This window comes from Petromyzon marinus, chromosome 30 (genome assembly GCF_048934315.1).
Source record: "Petromyzon marinus isolate PM22_M1 ecotype Great Lakes invasive population chromosome 30, UKy_Petmar_22M1.pri1.0, whole genome shotgun sequence".
NCBI classification, from domain to species: domain Eukaryota; kingdom Metazoa; phylum Chordata; class Hyperoartia; order Petromyzontiformes; family Petromyzontidae; genus Petromyzon; species Petromyzon marinus.
The window spans coordinates 12,033,994-12,051,281 of record NC_133696.1 but is presented as its reverse complement, the minus strand read 5'-3'; the positions used below and the strand labels follow the sequence as shown (position 1 = coordinate 12,051,281).

At 46.6% G+C, this 17,288-nt stretch overlaps 1 protein-coding gene across 7 annotated transcripts in view; it reads right to left on the bottom strand.

Moving 5' to 3' along the window:
* LOC103091698 (semaphorin-3C) overlaps positions 1–17,288 on the bottom strand; it is a 415,462-nt gene that overhangs the window by 90,772 nt on the left and 307,402 nt on the right. For all 7 annotated transcript variants that reach the window (XM_032963566.2, XM_032963567.2, XM_076070749.1 and 4 more), the window contains one exon: positions 14,499–14,741. In XM_032963566.2, the coding sequence (XP_032819457.2) occupies positions 14,499–14,628 (130 nt within the window). In that variant the 5' untranslated portion in view covers positions 14,629–14,741. The remainder of the gene's footprint in view (positions 1–14,498; positions 14,742–17,288) is intronic.

Below are 17,288 nucleotides of genomic sequence, written 5' to 3'. Positions count from 1 at the left end.
ATAATTTGCAGCCTTTGTCAGTCCATTGCTGGATGAAGGCCTCCCATGCCACGTAGGCCGACAGGGGTTATTTGATCATACCAGGCCATGCTGCTCAGTCCAAGTTGGTGATGGACGACACTATCGCTCATTTATTTAGGCACCATTAAATCAAAGTGCATGCTGCGGTATGCACGTGCTGTATGAATCTATGCAGGGACACAACTGCCACAGGATGCAATGTACACAGCGAGGGCAGCATTGTTAAAGCGTCCCATCTGTGGTGGGATTCACTTCTGCCAAGTGGCCTCCAATAGGAAGTGGTGTGGAGTGACCACAGCCCAGTTATCCCTTGTGGCCACGCTGACAAAGGGACTTCATTACATATCACTCTGTAATTCTCTCTCTCTCTCAGTGCTGGCAAAAACATCACGATCTTATCGCAGAAAAAAAAAATAGAGACCGTGCGTGTTTTCTTTAATAATAATAAAAAAAAAACTTCTTGAAATTCCTTTTCATATTCGTCGTTTACATTTTCATTTTAGCGATGGCAGAAGTTTTAGAATATTGACTCTGCAATCATTTTCAAATACGTGCCTTGTCAAAACAACTGGAGCGTTGCACAGAGTTATTCGATAAGGCCGAGGGTGAAGTAATACATCTTAGCGAAGTTTTTTTCGGCTCAGACTTAAACGGCATGAATGAATGCACCAACGCACGCACGCACGCACATGCTTCCATAATGACAAGCGCACGCAATAAAGCACGCCCCCGCAGCCAACGTAACGTGCGTTGCGTGCGGCCCTTTCAGGGCGCGAGAGCGCGCGGAACCCTCCAGGACTGAGCAACGTTACGCTCGCGTGGAGAAATTGGATCATTTAAGCCGAGGCAGCGTAGTTAGAGTCTTGCCTCCGAGGGCAAAATTCTTTACAAAATCAATTGGCCCTCCGTTCTAAAGCACGGCCGACGTTTATGTCGACTCGACTCGAAAACACGTCCCAGGCTAGAGTCAGGTACAGCGCTCTGTATATGGTTGTATTGCCATTGCAGTCCCTTGGGACTATGAACATTGGGCCCAAGATGCATCGTCTCGGCTCGTGGCCTGGTGCACACAAACCACGTGCGAGGATATCCCTCCTGGTCTGAGCAATGCAGCGTCATCATACGCCGACACAAGTACCCATTTGCAGCGCTCAATGTGCATGCGCGTGCATGCACGTGTATCCCCGCAGCCGACGCCGAGCTTAATTTTGTTTCACATGGGCGAGGACATTGGTCACGATCAACCGCACCAAAGGATTGCGCAAGCCTTTCACTCCGGCAACCGTAAAGCATGGCTGGTATTTCTGTTCTTCAGAAACCCGAATGCTGGGCAAGGGAAAGCCCTAAAGAAGGGGCACACCCGAGGCCTCCACTAATCCCGGCTCCCCAATGAGCCTGCCAAGACGGAGATCTCCACGCTTGCGTCTCAATCACGACATTTCACCCATCACCCATTCCGAAGGCAAGTCTTTTTACACATTTACAGAACCCTTGCGTCGCGGATGTCAATGAATGATTCAAAAGCTCTGCTGCCTCAAAACACGCCCCTTTCACACCACGCGTTCTTGCGGTTGTTAGTTATGGTGGCTTAGGGAGAAAGGAAATGCAACAATTGATGTAATGTTGGCGATTGCTTTATTTGTAGAGAGCTTAGCAGAGTCTTTCAGATGCAGCCCCATCTGGGCGCAGTGTTTTGAGCGTTATAAGGGTAACAAAGGAGATTAGCCTCCTTAGAATGACATGAGCGTCGCCTCCATTCAATTGGGCTAATTCTCACAGCCAAGGTATTCAGACGGTGCTGGATTCTCCCACTGTGGGGGCGGCAACAGATTAAACAAAACTACAAGGGTGCAAACAAAACAAGAAAACAACAGCCAGGGAAAGCATAAAGACGTTTGTCCTGCAGTGAGCCACTCCATCACAATTCATCGAAAATAGCAGAGGAGCCACAGATTGCATGGATAATTCAGAAAGGAGCTATGTGGAAAACGCAACTGGCTCAGAGAATAGCAGTGACTAAACACCGTCACCTGATGAATAAAAAATATACATTGTTATATACGTCGCTCTCACAAACGTGTTCTAAGTAAAGTCACCCTATCGCCTCACGATCCAATTCCACGTCCATACGAGACGCGGTATGCGCAAGGTATTCTATCACGTAGCCTGCAAATAATGGCTTAAGCTTTTGGTCCTCTGACCTCCACTGATGGGCAGGCGATGCCGCTTCATCTCCTTGGAGCGCACCGTAATCCATCAGTGTCATAACAAGGCTGGAACAGGTTAATTGCCATGTAGAGCGGCATTGGTGCCCGGGTTAAATTGTTAAGCGCCCAAATTGGGTGCAGTCAATGGAACTGGGAGGTCGCTGGCTGATCTCACGGTCCCCGGTGACCCATCCAGTTATGAGTGCGGCAGCAGAAATGGGCAATTGGCAGGGTACGGTTACTATTCCCACCGGGATGTGCAAAACCCATGCCAGCTACTGGTTGGAAAACCCCTCGGTTGCCGATGCCAACACAGACGACAGCGAGGTGGAGCGCCCTCAGTGGAAACAAAGAGGAGAGAGCATTAACCACACACACAATTGTGGCAAAACATGCAAACAAACATGCTCTGATAATGTATGCATTGTCTTTGAAACTGATTGGCCTACACCAGAGACAGCCTTATTCATGGCCTAGTCTCACCAGTGTTAGTGCAGAGGACAACGGCAAGTACAACGACAATCAGGACACTTATAGCTCGGGGTCGAGCAGTTAATAACGGGCATCTATTTGGCCTTTGAATATCTTAACATCTGTTTTATTGCCAGAAAGGGTAAAACCTATTCCTATGTTTTTTTATCATATTGGATACTGGCAAAAAGATCCCATAGGTATAAAGAGGAGAGAGCATTGCGTGCACAAGTAAAGCCAAGATAATGCGTGGACCTTTTAGCGCTTTTCAGCGGTAAAGAAAAAAAAACGTTGCCAATGTATACCACAGTCTCGAAATTGCTGTACCGTAAATCCATTAATGTGGCGTAGCCCAGCTACCATAATGCCACAAGATTGTGTCTTTACAGCAGTTAGCCAAAAGCCTCACAGAGAGTGACATTGGTTGTCGTCCTATTCCATCCAAAGGCTTTAACTTCCAACTCGTGAAAGTGTAGCGTGGACTCGTGGGCCAATGATAAATTGTAAGGGTAAAACCAAAATAAAGGAATTGTAAAAAAAACATAGCACTGTAATGGTATTAAATATCCGTAAGTTTTAAAGGCCCTGGGTAAGAGCGGGCTGCTACGCATGTATATTCCATTAGGGGGCATTCAAAGCTTTGTGGGCTTTACCAAGATGCCTTTCAGCCTCAATATTTCATTCTGGCATGCATTGCAGCATTTCATATTTTGGCTCTAAAAACGTGCACATCTACAAAAGGCTATTTTTCCCAGTAACTCAAGGGGATGTCGGCCTGACACATCGGTCTCTACGTCAAACTACCGCTGGCAGGTCGCCCTGGCTTGGCAAGGTTCATGCTCCCTGCCATGTGATGGGAGTAGTGTGTCACGGACGGACACAGCATTTCCTTTTTGGAAGGAGAAGACGGAAAGGGATGGACTTTGAGCACGCTGTACTTATGCTTGGCAACACCTTGTTCCCAATATACGCATAACATGAGCACGTTATAATTAACATGTAAGAGCTAAACACGCAAGACAAATCACTGGCAAAAAGATGCTGCGGCACGTGTTGCTGTGACAAGTCTGTACCGTGAAATGAAAGCCGTAGTAAATTAAACATAGTAAATTAAACATGATATTTACGTCACCGTTTAATATTGGTGTATAATCACGAAACTGTCATACCCACTGGAAAAGAGCAGATACTCATACTCATTCAGGCTTGGTGCAAAATTGAAACGTTCTAAATGCAACAAAAACCTTTAGAGAAACAAGGCCTTAGACAAGACCGAATTTCTGGCAGAGCCCGCATGTACGTAGTATGTTGAACTCCTTTCGTGAACATACGTAGCCAAACGTGCTAATCGGAGGTGCAAGGGAAGCACAACAAACTAAACACAAAAATCAGTTCTCCGATTTGAAATCAGGGATTGAGAAAAATGCCAAAAAAAAACGTGATATGGTTTTCTGCATAAATGTAAAACAAAATATCATTACGTGACTTTGAACTATATTTATATATATATCTCTTTAACAACAAAAAACAAGAAAGTTACTCAATGAAAGAAAAAGCAAGGACAGTTCACATATCAAACATGAACACTCGTCACATGAACGCTCGTCTCAAACGATGACACTGCTGTAAATAGAGAAGCCCCCTTCTCGCTGTTCGGACACGTGCCACGCTCCGTTGCGCTGGCTCACAACAGTGGAGAGCCGTTCCATTGTCCTTTCGTGCGAATGTTGCTCAGAAAGTGAGAGCATGGCCACGATAAAATAGAGGGCACGGCGTCACGGCGCACACTGCCACACTTCAACAGCGGCCGGTCAAGTTCAGTTACTTATTAAAAGGTCTTCGTCAGTTCCTGTAAGTGATTAATCTGCTTGCAAGATGCACGGTTACTCTACACTGTTAGAACACGGTCGTTTGGCCAAGGTACCTGAACACAACTTTCGTGCACTGTATTTATTGTCCCATTTCAATACCGCCTAAATTGTTTTATTTGCAGGTATTTCATTTAATTACCGCTAAGGCAAATCAATGAACATCGTTCATGATAATTCTAATACTGTAATTTACAACCATTGGTAGACCCACTGCTGGGCGAAGGCATCCCTGTGTGATGCCGGTCGCGGGGGTTGCTTGTCGGTGAAGAGCGGTGTCCAGGCCTGGCTCTGATATCACGAGCCACCGATGTGAGCCGTGGCTCGAATAAAACCCAGAATTCCAGGTTTCGTAACGCGGTGGACTAACCACTGCGTCATGGCTGCCCACCCCCTCCTCCCACCCCCCCAGTCACTGCCCACGCCAGTGGTCGGCAACACGCGGCTCCGGAGCCGCGTGCGGCTCTTTAAGGGCTGCTGCTTCGTGACGACGTCATTTATTAAGGACCACCACCGTCTCGTATTCACGTGCTTTGCGGCTCTTGATGTATTGAGTTCTCTTTTTACCGAAATCCCAAAAAAAAAAATTGGCTCTTCTTGTTATTTTGGTTTCCGATCCCTGGCCTACACTATACATGCCAAACGCACCGGTCGCCCTCCTCATAGGGACATTTGTGAAATTATTTAATGTAATGTAGCCAAACTCAATAAGCTTGTGGCTAGATCCGGCTGCCATGCAGCATGAATATTTGCCAACTGAACCTGATAAAATCAAATGTATCTTAAATACACTCCCGTATAATATGCGGGCTTCATAATCATCACGATGATGATGACGTGGGCTCAAAAACACTATCGTAACTTAAATTATAAAATGTGCACGTATTTTTATTTCCTGTAATGCTTCAAAAAGCATTTTGGTCCGAAGATTATTTAACAAAAAAAAAACGGTCGGTGATTGAGTGCTTTTCTATTGCCTAGCATTATAAACGATTACCGGAATTAGCAGTGCTTTTCTTTGTAATATCTACACCGGTTACGCACGGAGGTCCTTGGGAGCCACGAGACCCTGGAAGGAAGCACGTCATGGATTTCTTCCGGCGAGTGTGCCGGCACAATCGCGCGCACGGAGGCCGGTCATCGTCACAAGGAGCGCCTCCCTCTCTGAGAAACGGGAGTCTCCTGCGGCTCTCAGGGAACAGGATGAGGCCTATGGAAGTGCTGACGCACGGGAGGCAAGGCCCACGCCCCACGGCCGGGATGAGCTCACAGCCGCTCGTCAAGTGTCGCGAGGCGGCTCCGCTCCGTCGTCACGATGTCGCTCTCCTTCGAGAGCCTCCCAAAGGGCTATCAAAGTCACTGCCCTTTGGTTCTATTCGGTAAAGTCACGTAAAAAAAACTACAAAAAATAAATAAAAATTTCACGGTGTTTCGGCCACAACACAAGTGGCCTTCATCAGGTGAAGGGACCAGGCTGTCTAGAGGACAGCGCTGTCCTCTAGACAGTCTGGTCAGCGCTGTCCTCTAGACTGCCTGGTCCCTTCACCTGATGAAGGCCACTTGTGTTGTCGCCGAAACGTCGTGATTTTTTTACTTATTTTTTGTTGTTTTTTTACGTGACTTTACCGAATAGAACCAAAGAGTATGGATCCTTGCAGTCACGAAAGCTTCAAATCTAGAAAAGTTACTGCCGTTACCGCTTTTAGATTCTACTGGCGGGGTGAAACAACACTTCACCACGTTGGGCAGTGTGGGTTGGTGAAGTGGATGGTCTCGGATCGGCTCGGTTATCGCTCACTGCCGGGAAGCAAATCCAGGTGTGGCTGGGTTCACAGCGCAGTACCCTAACCACTATGTCACAGCTCCACCACAAATTAACTTGCGAGTGTAGAATTGATAGATGTAAAAATGTAGAATTTCAACTCCTGGCTAAGGTCTGTAAGCAGGAGAAAAGCACCACCCCACAAGCATCTCAGTGGGACATTTTATTTTAATCTGAACGTGTTTTCTTAGGTGGAACCAAAATGCTGTGGGTTTCCAGTCACACATCAACACTTTAAAAGACCATGAATTATACAATCCATGACAATAAAAAAAAATCCAAGTACATTGTTTAAAGATCATAATAGTTTTTTTGGGGTTAAATCGAAAATATATGTGTCGTTAAACCCGCCACCACCCGATACAGTCAATTAGTAAGGTTTCATCACGGAAAAAAAACAATGCCAATGTGTTACTAGTACAGCACACTGGTGTGTTGGAGAGCAAATCCACAACATTTACAATCTGAGAACGACATTTCGCCAGTAATTGCAACTAGTATCATCATGCGGACAGCCAGATTTGTGACGTGTTAAACTGTTTAAAGACCATCAGATGGGACATCAGAATTTATTTTGAATTCTACCTTGCATGGCAAGTTCCCCGCAAGTTGATACTCTTCGCACGTCGCCGTGCAAATCTAGAAAATGTTAAAATCCCTCAAGAGGGCCGATGCATCGCGTCACAAAGCGTCCGTTTCGACAGCGTCAGCAGTGACTCAAAACCCAACACTCCGCTGTGTCCCAGGTGAAAATGAATAAATGCCGGCCAAAAACAATGGCGCATTAAAACAAAGACTTGAGGAAAAACCATTTCCAGAAAATAAATTATGGGAAATAACTCATAAATCCAAAGAAAAAGTATGCACACTCTATATGCCAACGTATATTAGAACAAATACATCACTATAAAAACATTTAATTGTTCGAAATTAGTTTCGGTGTGTTATTTTTATTAACCGACATCACTTTTCAATTGAACGCATTTCATAGATACGCTTATTTTGACTGAAATAGCTTCGGTCGACCTGACTTGCACGCGCACAACAGTTGCTTTAAAATTATTCGACAACCCAAGCTGTGCATGGGGACCATTTTTTTTTAACTGCAATTTCCGCCGAAAACCTGTAAAACCCTACGGGGGTTGAGCTCACTCCCACTCTGGACATTATTCAGACTTTAAGGGGTCACTTTAAGTCCTCCCCACCCCCAGAACTACAACACGCCAGCAGCAGGCACTCCTGCCCACAAAACTATCCCATCCATAATCCTTGGGCAGTCGCTCGCATACACACACACACACACCAACAAGTAATACTCCCACTGGCGTGGCACGCACACAAACTGTATTATGACCTCATAGAGAATGTGTCGACATTCTGCAGCTTTGGACAGTGTCCAGTCAGTTAATAATTGCAATACGCGATGGCAGCTACGCAGTCCACATGCCACCTACCTTTGTGCAAATGCCTCTGACAAGTTCACTACGGTGCTCATAAGCGTTGAACATACTTAAGAGTGTCCACTTTGTAGGGCTTACTATTTTTTATCATAAGTGTGCTTGGTTACCCTTCCCATAGGTGCCAAGGTCATCAATATCATCACTATCATCTTAATTGTGTACTTTATGGATGTAAAGACGCGTCATTGTCACTCATTACCCAGCATGCACTTGGCAGTCCATTTCAAATGTCTCCATCAGACTTTTTGGGCAATGTTTTGCGAGCCATTCAATTTGAATGTATCCACACATTAGAAAGTATAATGCCAAACAGCTGGTTACATTCCACACTTCCATTTATGGTTTTCATTTTTAAGGAAATCTAGGAAATGATTACGGTGAACAGTGAAAAAATGTAAATACCCTTGGCAGTTCCAATGTAGGAATGGCACAGCCACAAGCTCCCATATACTCAACACGCACGCTCAGAACTTGGTGGAAGCCGATTATAAACAGCAGATCATGTTTTTCCATTAAATGTTATTTCTTTGTCCATTTGGTAATAATTTACGATGGGAGAAAATATACTCATGTCCAAAAATGCCCAATTAGGATGCAATTTGCCACTTTCAGTGTGGTCTTCGTGATGTCAATGCTTCACGTGGATTATATTTGTACAGAAAATTCGGGCAACATTATCATGTTTGTTAAACACATGCAATCCATCACTCGAAACATGCACGCGACCAATTTCCACATTTTCAAATTAATGGCAACATGGATATATATTTTTTTTTACAAAAAATCTTTTTTTTTTACATTTGTGCCATTGCGCTACCCTACAAACAACGCACACCACGCTTTCTCTCGGTCCAGGCACGACCGACCCAACCGGACTCCGCTCCTACCGCCCCATCCGTGGCTTTGGCTGCTGGCCGTGCGGCGCACGCTGCTAATGTGGTGTGTGGAGGCTTTCCTCCGCTGCACCGGCTGAGACAGACAGGATTAAGTGTCGGCTGAACCGGTTCGGTGGCTCCAACCGCAGCAGAACTGCTGTTTATTCTGGAGCCCCGACGCTGCCACCGCCAGCCACCCTGAACAGATACATGCACTACTGCCCCCATGGTAGCGCACGCACGTGCAAGGAGTCCCGAGTTGTTTAGGAAATGCCTTCACGTCGCGTGCTTGTGCGCGCGCGCGCGCGAGTTCGCGCCCTGCTGAAGAGGTGTGGGGGCGCGCGCGTTGCAGCGGTCGGGCGGCCCCCAGGGTTCTATGGGAGGCTGGGGGGGATGTGGGGGGGGGCGTGGCTACGGGAGGTTATTACTCTTGGTTTTTTTTTTATATAACGGCGCGAACATTTCTGGAAAGAGTGGTGTGGAAATATTGGTCATACGGTAGGCTGTTAAAGAGTCGGAGGAGTTTTTTTGTTGTTGTTTTAAAAGCACATTTTGCGAGCTGGGCTTGTGCGTTCATTCCGGCTTGGTCTCTTGACACTTTTGACATCAGACACAAGCAGGGCTTCAAAAGCAACAAAACTACTTCCATTAAAACTCAGGCAGGTCCTTTAGTCAAACCAAAATTTCTTGATCAAAGTTGGAATTCCATAATTCTCAGTCAATTAAAGATATCATTCCATATCTGCTGGATTTAGCAGTCGATTAAAGCTACGTTGGGCAAAACTGCATAGGCATTCCAACAGCTACACAATACACCTTGCAGCCATGGGAAAGTATTGCCTGCAAAAGTGGTTGTAAACACACTAGTCGGCACACTCACGTAATAATCCCTAAAAATATTGCCTAAATACCTTTCCATAGCCACCCTATCTTAGCCGGGCCTAACTCAGGGCTCAGACATTCCTGCCTAACCCTTGTCGCGTGACCTCTTGTCGCGTGAAATGCCACACCGGTACGAGCCACAGAAATTAATAGTCCATTCACTGACGGCTAACCCACAACACACACTCCGGAGCACATCATCCACACACAGGGGAGCATGTCGAATACAATAGCAGACACATTCATTCAATCGAGAGCACAATTCAAGCAGCAAAATAACCTGTCATACGATTGGGGCACGATTAGCGAATGGTCCCCCAACAAAAAAAAAACGTGATCGATACAAAGGCAACAGGGCACACACTAATCTTGAGTAACTGTCATTCACGGAGCGGAGGGATTTTCTTGGTTTAAAGACTGTAACACCGTTGTTAATCATGCTTCCTTTTGTCAATGCCATCGAGTTACATTACCCAGTACTGTACATTAGAATTGCTCCATCAGCATAGAGAGCGGTTTTATTACAGACCTCACAGGAATTACTGCAATCTGCCTCAAGGGTACAGCCATTTTCAAGTTTTGGCAGAGAGCACAGTACCAGACGAGTCAAACCGTTGCCAAGCCGATGACCGGCAAACAACTACGCTAACTTCAGTTACCCTTAACAATATCCCCAGTAACCGACACCTTTGGGTCGCGATGCACGTGCTGAGCGTGACACACGTCCCTGGTTCGAGGTAAACGTGTCGAGGAAGTGTCGTGAAAGAGAGAGGAGAGAGAGAGAGGGGTGGGGGGGAGGAAGAATGAGCTGTATTCCTAACCGGACACAAGTCGGACATTCCAAGAGCCAGGAACACTGAACCATGGACAACTTATCCAACCTGAAACGGACTACACTTTTTTTTCTAGGTGCAAACGCCCGTGTGGCGCCAATGCCCCGAAACCAAAGGCTGTGAAATCCCCTTATAAAAGAAAGCCTCTGTCTGTTCGATTAAAATCCCTTTCGCATTTAAAAAAAAATTCCGGTCTCTGCCCCCCCCCGGACCTCTGCTCAAACCTGAGAGCTCTCTATGTTCGGCGTGACATTTAACAATGCTTTCAACAATATTTGACAAAATATAAACCAAAGGCGAAATACAAACCTGGCATTAGTGTTCATCAAGCCAAATCCCCTCCACTATATGAATCTTTGCACCCGTAATGTAATAATTGTGTCATTATCCAAAATGTCAATATTTGAAAAACGTGTACATTTAAGTAATACATTACACATCCAGTGGGTTTATTTTACTGCAGTCTCTTTGTTATCTAACGTGACGCATCACACAAGAAACAATGCCAGCAGCTGATGTGCTCTGCTGCAATAATGCATGCGTTGGTATGACAAGAGACGGTCAAAGGTGATCCCCCTGCACAGCTGGGAGAAGATTTGGCAATTAATCTCGGCTAAAGGCCATTGCAATTATAATACAAAGGTGAAGTAAGGGTGTGACCGGGGTAAGGAAATAGGCTCGAGCGACGGTCCCTGGAGTAACCAGTGTCATCTAGACCGCCTGCTGAGATTCCCACATCACTGCTTGGACCTGCTTACCACCCTTAGGTATGTGCTTACGGATGTACCATGTTGACAACTGGTTAAAGTGAATCAGAATATCCAGTCGGGGCACGGGGTAAGAACGTTACGACAACGAACACAGAGTTACAACAACACGATAGGAGTGCATATTACAAGCAAGGCAAACTAATCACCCAAACACAAATACAACTAAACCATCCCCATCCTCCCAGGCAAAGACCACTGAGGTAGTATTAACTCATTTTTCAGAAGCAACCTGGCCACAAATGATAACTCAACAAAGTGGCTTATCATGTGGAAATTCAAAGCAGCAAAATAATCGACCTTTCATGCATGGATATGTCACGGTTTAAGAGTTTCTTATTGTTACGGTGAACGATATTTGGCCTGCTTTTCCACTCTGTCCAAACATCGGTACCCACAACACTTTATCCCACCACACACAACCTGTTGAACTGTTGTTGGTTCATCCATTTGTACAATACTGGGTGGACAGAGGTGGAATAGATTTCAGGAACGTGCCCATCGTGCCGACTACCACGTCAGTAGATCGAGCGAGCAACCTCTGGATCGCAAGTCCAGTGCGCTGACCATTACACCACGTGGCAGCAAATACAAGTACAGAACTCCTAATGCCCCTCCACAATCAAGAGTGTTTGCTCTTTGATGAGCACCTGCATCCAAAAGGGCCGTATATGAACGACACTTTTGTGGCCTCAAGGCGCTCGCGAAAGCCCTCCCACCCCCCGTCACCCTCACTTGCAGCCAGGCATGAACATTTTTTACTCGCTTAAGAAAACACGTTAATGTGCTTGCGGTACTTAACAAATTGATCTCATAATTCAATATATTGTATAAATGCGTAACAAAGTCTGTTAGCAGCTTACAGCTCAAGTACATAGCACCGGGTTCATTTGCACTTTCATTCATTTGAATGCACTGTGGCGTTACAAGCAAGGGACATACCCAAAATACGTGAAAGTACCATACACGCGCGCACACACGTGCAGGAACGCGCACGCGCGCAACAACAAAGACGGCGAGATAAACAAACCACCAACTTCACGCGCACACCTGCGCCAAGTCCGCAGATATCACGCGCAAAGGTCGTCAAACAATCCCCGAGACAAAATGAGACGATCCTATCAGTGGCTCCGCCGCATTGTGCGCCCAGTACCCGTCTCGAAGGCTACAGATGCTGCGCGAGTCTAAACACAAACCCGCGCCGTTGCGTTGCCAGTCCCGCATACGCCCGGCCTTGCGACAAAGTCTCAGCCGAAACGGCGTGGAGAAAATTGCAAAAAAGGCGCGATGGTTCATTCTCACTGCAGCGAAGCGGACGCGTAACGACTGCCATGCCTGCGGCGAATTCGCGGGAACGGCGTCGGAGCGCACGCAATTTTGCCGGGCGGAAAACAGGCGTGGAATTTCGGCTGCGCTGAACCAATCAAAGCCATCAGCGAGTGTAAAGTGGGCTGTCGAGCCTATTGTGGCGAGCAGTTGAAGAATATCTGGCTTTGTTCAATGAGGTGAAGAAAAAAAAATCATTATTGCCCAAGCAGGTGCTAAGCACACTGAGGGGCCTACTGCAATAGCTGCGCCGCAAATGTTATTCCATAAAAACACGTTTTTTTACCATTTCCGTTTGTTTTTTCAGCTGGCCTTGGTAAAATCTCTACAAGCCTGCCCTTTATTCGGCAAAGGCTATTAAATAGTGCTATCGGGATTAAAAAACAACCGTTATTATTCAGGCTATTTTACTATTCACAACATTAAAAAATGCGCGGAATGAGAAAAATCCACAATTCGTACTGTACTGACGTGTGTCGAGTTTAGTTTCTTGCGCTCTGGATTTGTTCGTGGCCTTGAGCAAAAAAAAAGCCACTGATTTAACATTTACAGTAAAGAGAACGCGATCAATCGTCACCGTTCTTACACCGACACCTCTGATAATGCAGGCATTCCATAAACATCTGATTTAATAACCTGTTTACTTATTTATTGACAGCTCCACTAATTGCAGTTTTGATAATATGCATAAAAGTACAGTGCTAAATGTACGTGTGCAAATATAAAAGTAGTTTGAAAAAGTTTCGAGTACAAGGTGTTCCAGGAAAATGATGCCCCGACTGATCTCAAGTTAACGCGAGGTTGAAGACCAACCATCATTATACCGACATGCAGCTGCTGTTGACGGCAACTTGAGACCCAAAACGATGAGCAATGGGACCAACAATCAGCAAACAGAAAGGGAGAGAGAGCATTTTCTCTCGAGAGGGCGAGGCGTGACACCAGGAGGAGCAGACACATAAACCGTCTAAGCGAGAGAACGGGCAGCTCGGTGAACTCTGCCTCACTTCGACCGACTGCGAGTCGCGAAACAAACACTGAGCAAACGCCAGCGGAGTGTGCAACAGCGCGCGCGTTTAGACAATGCCGAGAATGGGAGTGGGGATCGCAGACCATTCATCATCTGCCCATTCCTTTGAGCGGACGACAGTAACTGCTGATGTGCAAAAAGCGGTTTGTTGGTGCCTGAATGGACAATCCATGAGGAGGATGTGTTTTTATGGGTAAGACATCCCGACTAATCATTACTAACACTGCTACACGGGGTGAATTGTGCTCTGTTCCAAAATTACCTTGAGGACACCGCTCCTTCACTTGGCTGCTGAAATGACGCACTCCCAGAAGGCCGTGTGGCAGGAAGTGTACAAAACCCTTTTTTTATATATATGGGACATAAAAATGAAGAAATGTGCACTCATTTATTTATTTTCTTCCTCTGTATCTGGTTATTCAAATATTAATGCGCATACAATTGTTGCATTACTGTATCGTTATGATTATTATTTGTAATTATTCGGTAGTTTATTCATAATTTGAGCATTTTTTTGCTTTCCATTAAATCTAAATTAAGCTTCATCTGCGTGAACCCCTGATTGGTGAGAGGGAAACAATTTAGATGTTGTGACTGCTGCTGCTGTTTTATTGCATTGCTTCATGATTTCCACCTTGACTAGTCCAGTACAATGTAGCTTCTTTTCCAACCAACCAAGTGGAACGTACATCTCCCCGATGCGTTTTAGGGTTGTGTCGCATATTCCGGAGCAGTTTTCTGGAACTGTTCTCGAAGACGCTCCGATCGCGCGGAGCGCGACACGTCCTGTCTCTCGTGCCAAACAGGATGCCGTGCAAACCAAAAAAAAACCCCGTCAAAGCTAACACAGCACAGCGCGACCGGGGAAGCACTTTGGACTGCAGCAGGAGTCTCATCCACACGCAGGACTATCGAGGGCTCGCCGGCGCAGCTCACCTCGGAAGTTGAGTTGAATGCGCGGCACGGCCGGCTGCGGGGGCGACTGCGCGAGGATGCCGCCGCCGCCGCCGCACGCCGAGGCCAGCATTAGCGCCAGCACGATCACCGGCGGCAGCGCTGGACTCATGGTCGCTCGACGACTGGGCACGCGTGCCGCTGCGCTCGACTTGCCCACGGCTGGCAAGGCGCCGAGCAGGTCGGCTGGTCCCCGTCTCGCCTATCCAACAAGCGAGCACACACCTGATGTGATACAAAAAGAGGACAAAAAGGCAACGATTGTTTTCAACGAAGGGAGGTTTTGAAAAAAACAACAAAACCCCCACTTACAAACAGTCTTCACGTAGATTAGGCTCTCACATGAAACTTTCATTGTTTCCACGGCGTGGCATTCGAGGCACTGCTGCAAGGTAAGCGAACGAGCACAAGCGTACCGTGGGAAAAGATAGCGCCTGAAAAGTAGACTGCCTATAATAATGCTAATTTGTAACGAGCGCAATTTTCACTTGCCCGAAGGCAGTGACCTAAGGCGCATAGGGTGGCCCATTTCCAATAGCTCTGGATAAACTGCTACGCCTATGATATTGAGATTCCCAAAAGTAATCTCGCCGCCTTGTTTACAGAGTGCAGGCGTCGACACTTTCCAGGGGATATGGACTGCAAACAGATGGAATCACAAGGGACCACGATGATCTTTCCACTGACATACTGCATGAAGAAAGTAACGTGACATAAATGATTACGACGGTATAACCATATCTGGGGAGGCCACTACATTGGATTATTATCGTAACAAAACCAACTAAGGAGAAATCACGCACGATATGAAGAGCACACATTTGCAATGTAAATGCAGTAGAAATTGTTATATTTATGTTATTAAAATAGAGTGAACGTTTACAAGGGTAATCATTAACTTAAAAATAAAAACACACACATTTCTAATGAAGTTGTCAAAACATACTCCGTGTAAATTGTACATGGAGAAATGTGCCTGCACTGGGGCAAGGAGGAAGCAACTTGTTAACTGTCGAGCAAAAGACGAGGAAAGGACAAACACATAGGGGACAAATGAGAAAATAATGGCCAGGAAAGATGCAGCTCAGCAAGAAGAGTACAAAGCACCAAAACACGTGCTCTTGGACAACCTTTCAAACAACATTTCTCTTTGACAATTGACCAAAACAGCTGTGGTGAAGATGCAAAAAAATAGCTGGCTCAAAGGTTTGAATCAAATCAGCAGGAGAGGAGTGAAGACAAACATTGTAGAGATGGGCGGGGGGGGGGCAAGGAGAGGGAGGAATTGGCAGAGAAAGTGAAAGAGCAAAACAAGAAAATGAGAAGACCCAAGACAGGTCAAAGGTCATGACACAGCAACATCAATCTGGCACAGGCTGTCCAGCTGCATGGAGAGTGAGGTGAGTGACTGATCTCAATTTGCCCAGACTTGGCCCCCACAAAACCCAATGCCCTCTTCGCTTTAGCACCCCCACAAAAAAACCTCCCTTGGCATCACATCCTTGCCCTCCCACCGCCCCACTATTCCTCTGCATCATCAACCGGAACCCAACAGCAACACAAGCGAGTGAGAGCATGCTGACATATAACATAGGAAGGATGCAATCACTGAACACCCATCAGCATGTCTTCGCAGAACGCCCATAATGTCATGTGGCAGCCGCTCTGCTTTCAATTAAGGCCGTGCTTTATACACAGAGACACTATTTTCTTTTCAGAACCTTTTTCATCAAATGCTACCTGTCAATCATTAGGATGGGGATTTTTTTGTGTTCTCCCCCCCCACCTCTCAATACTGATCCTAACCACATGTAATATTCAGCAAGACATGATCGCACCCCAGGAAAACGGACACAAAACACATGCACGCAAATCGTGCCCCACCGACGCATCAGTGACAACACTGCTACCAATCACGTGTGCGAGTGTGTGTGCGTATTGGCAGATAGCAGTGGGGAACGGTTGAATTGCGGTTAGCGCGCTGCGCTACGAACCCGGCGACCCGCTCGCTCACGGCCGGCACCAGTGACGATTATTGGAACTGGTCCTGGGGCCTCCCCTAGGTCGACTCAGCCTCAAATGTGTACCTGGTGCGGTGTGTAAACAACGTCACTGGGGAGACAAAGGCGGTCGACCCACCCCCTCGTGTACCGTTCCGGCCTTCATAGCACTTGCCCCAACACTCTGTCAAGGCTATACGCGGGGGGGGGGGGAGGGGAATCTTTGTCTTTGGCTGATAACAACCTGGCGAATCTACGATGACCGTCAGAGTGCAAGAAACGTTGCCAGAGATTGTCTTCGGGACGTTTAACACGAAACGCAGGAGGGGTGGTGGTGGTGGTGGTGGGGGAAATGAGCAGCAATAACTTTTACATGCGTCACTGACTTCATAAACGGCACCTAACAAGCCCCAAGAAAACAGTGTCGCGCGTGTTCACATCACGATTTGCCTATCGCACACGTGCCAGCTCTTTAACCGCTCCACGTGCAACCTCCTCCTCCTCCTCCCCATATTGTAGTCTTTGAACAAACACAAAAAACCCACATTGACTGTATTGGTGAACGCTTATTGCCCCGGTGAACGCGAATTTTCTCGCAGAGCATGAGGACTCTGCCCGTTGAGCTCCCCCCGGGTGCAATCGTCGTAGATAAATAACATCGCAGTAATGACACTTGTAAATGGTAGTTGCACGTGCAAAAGGGGCACAAATACACCGTGACGCGTGTTGGCACCAAAAGTGACAATCCATGTTGACCTGGCATGGTGATGCG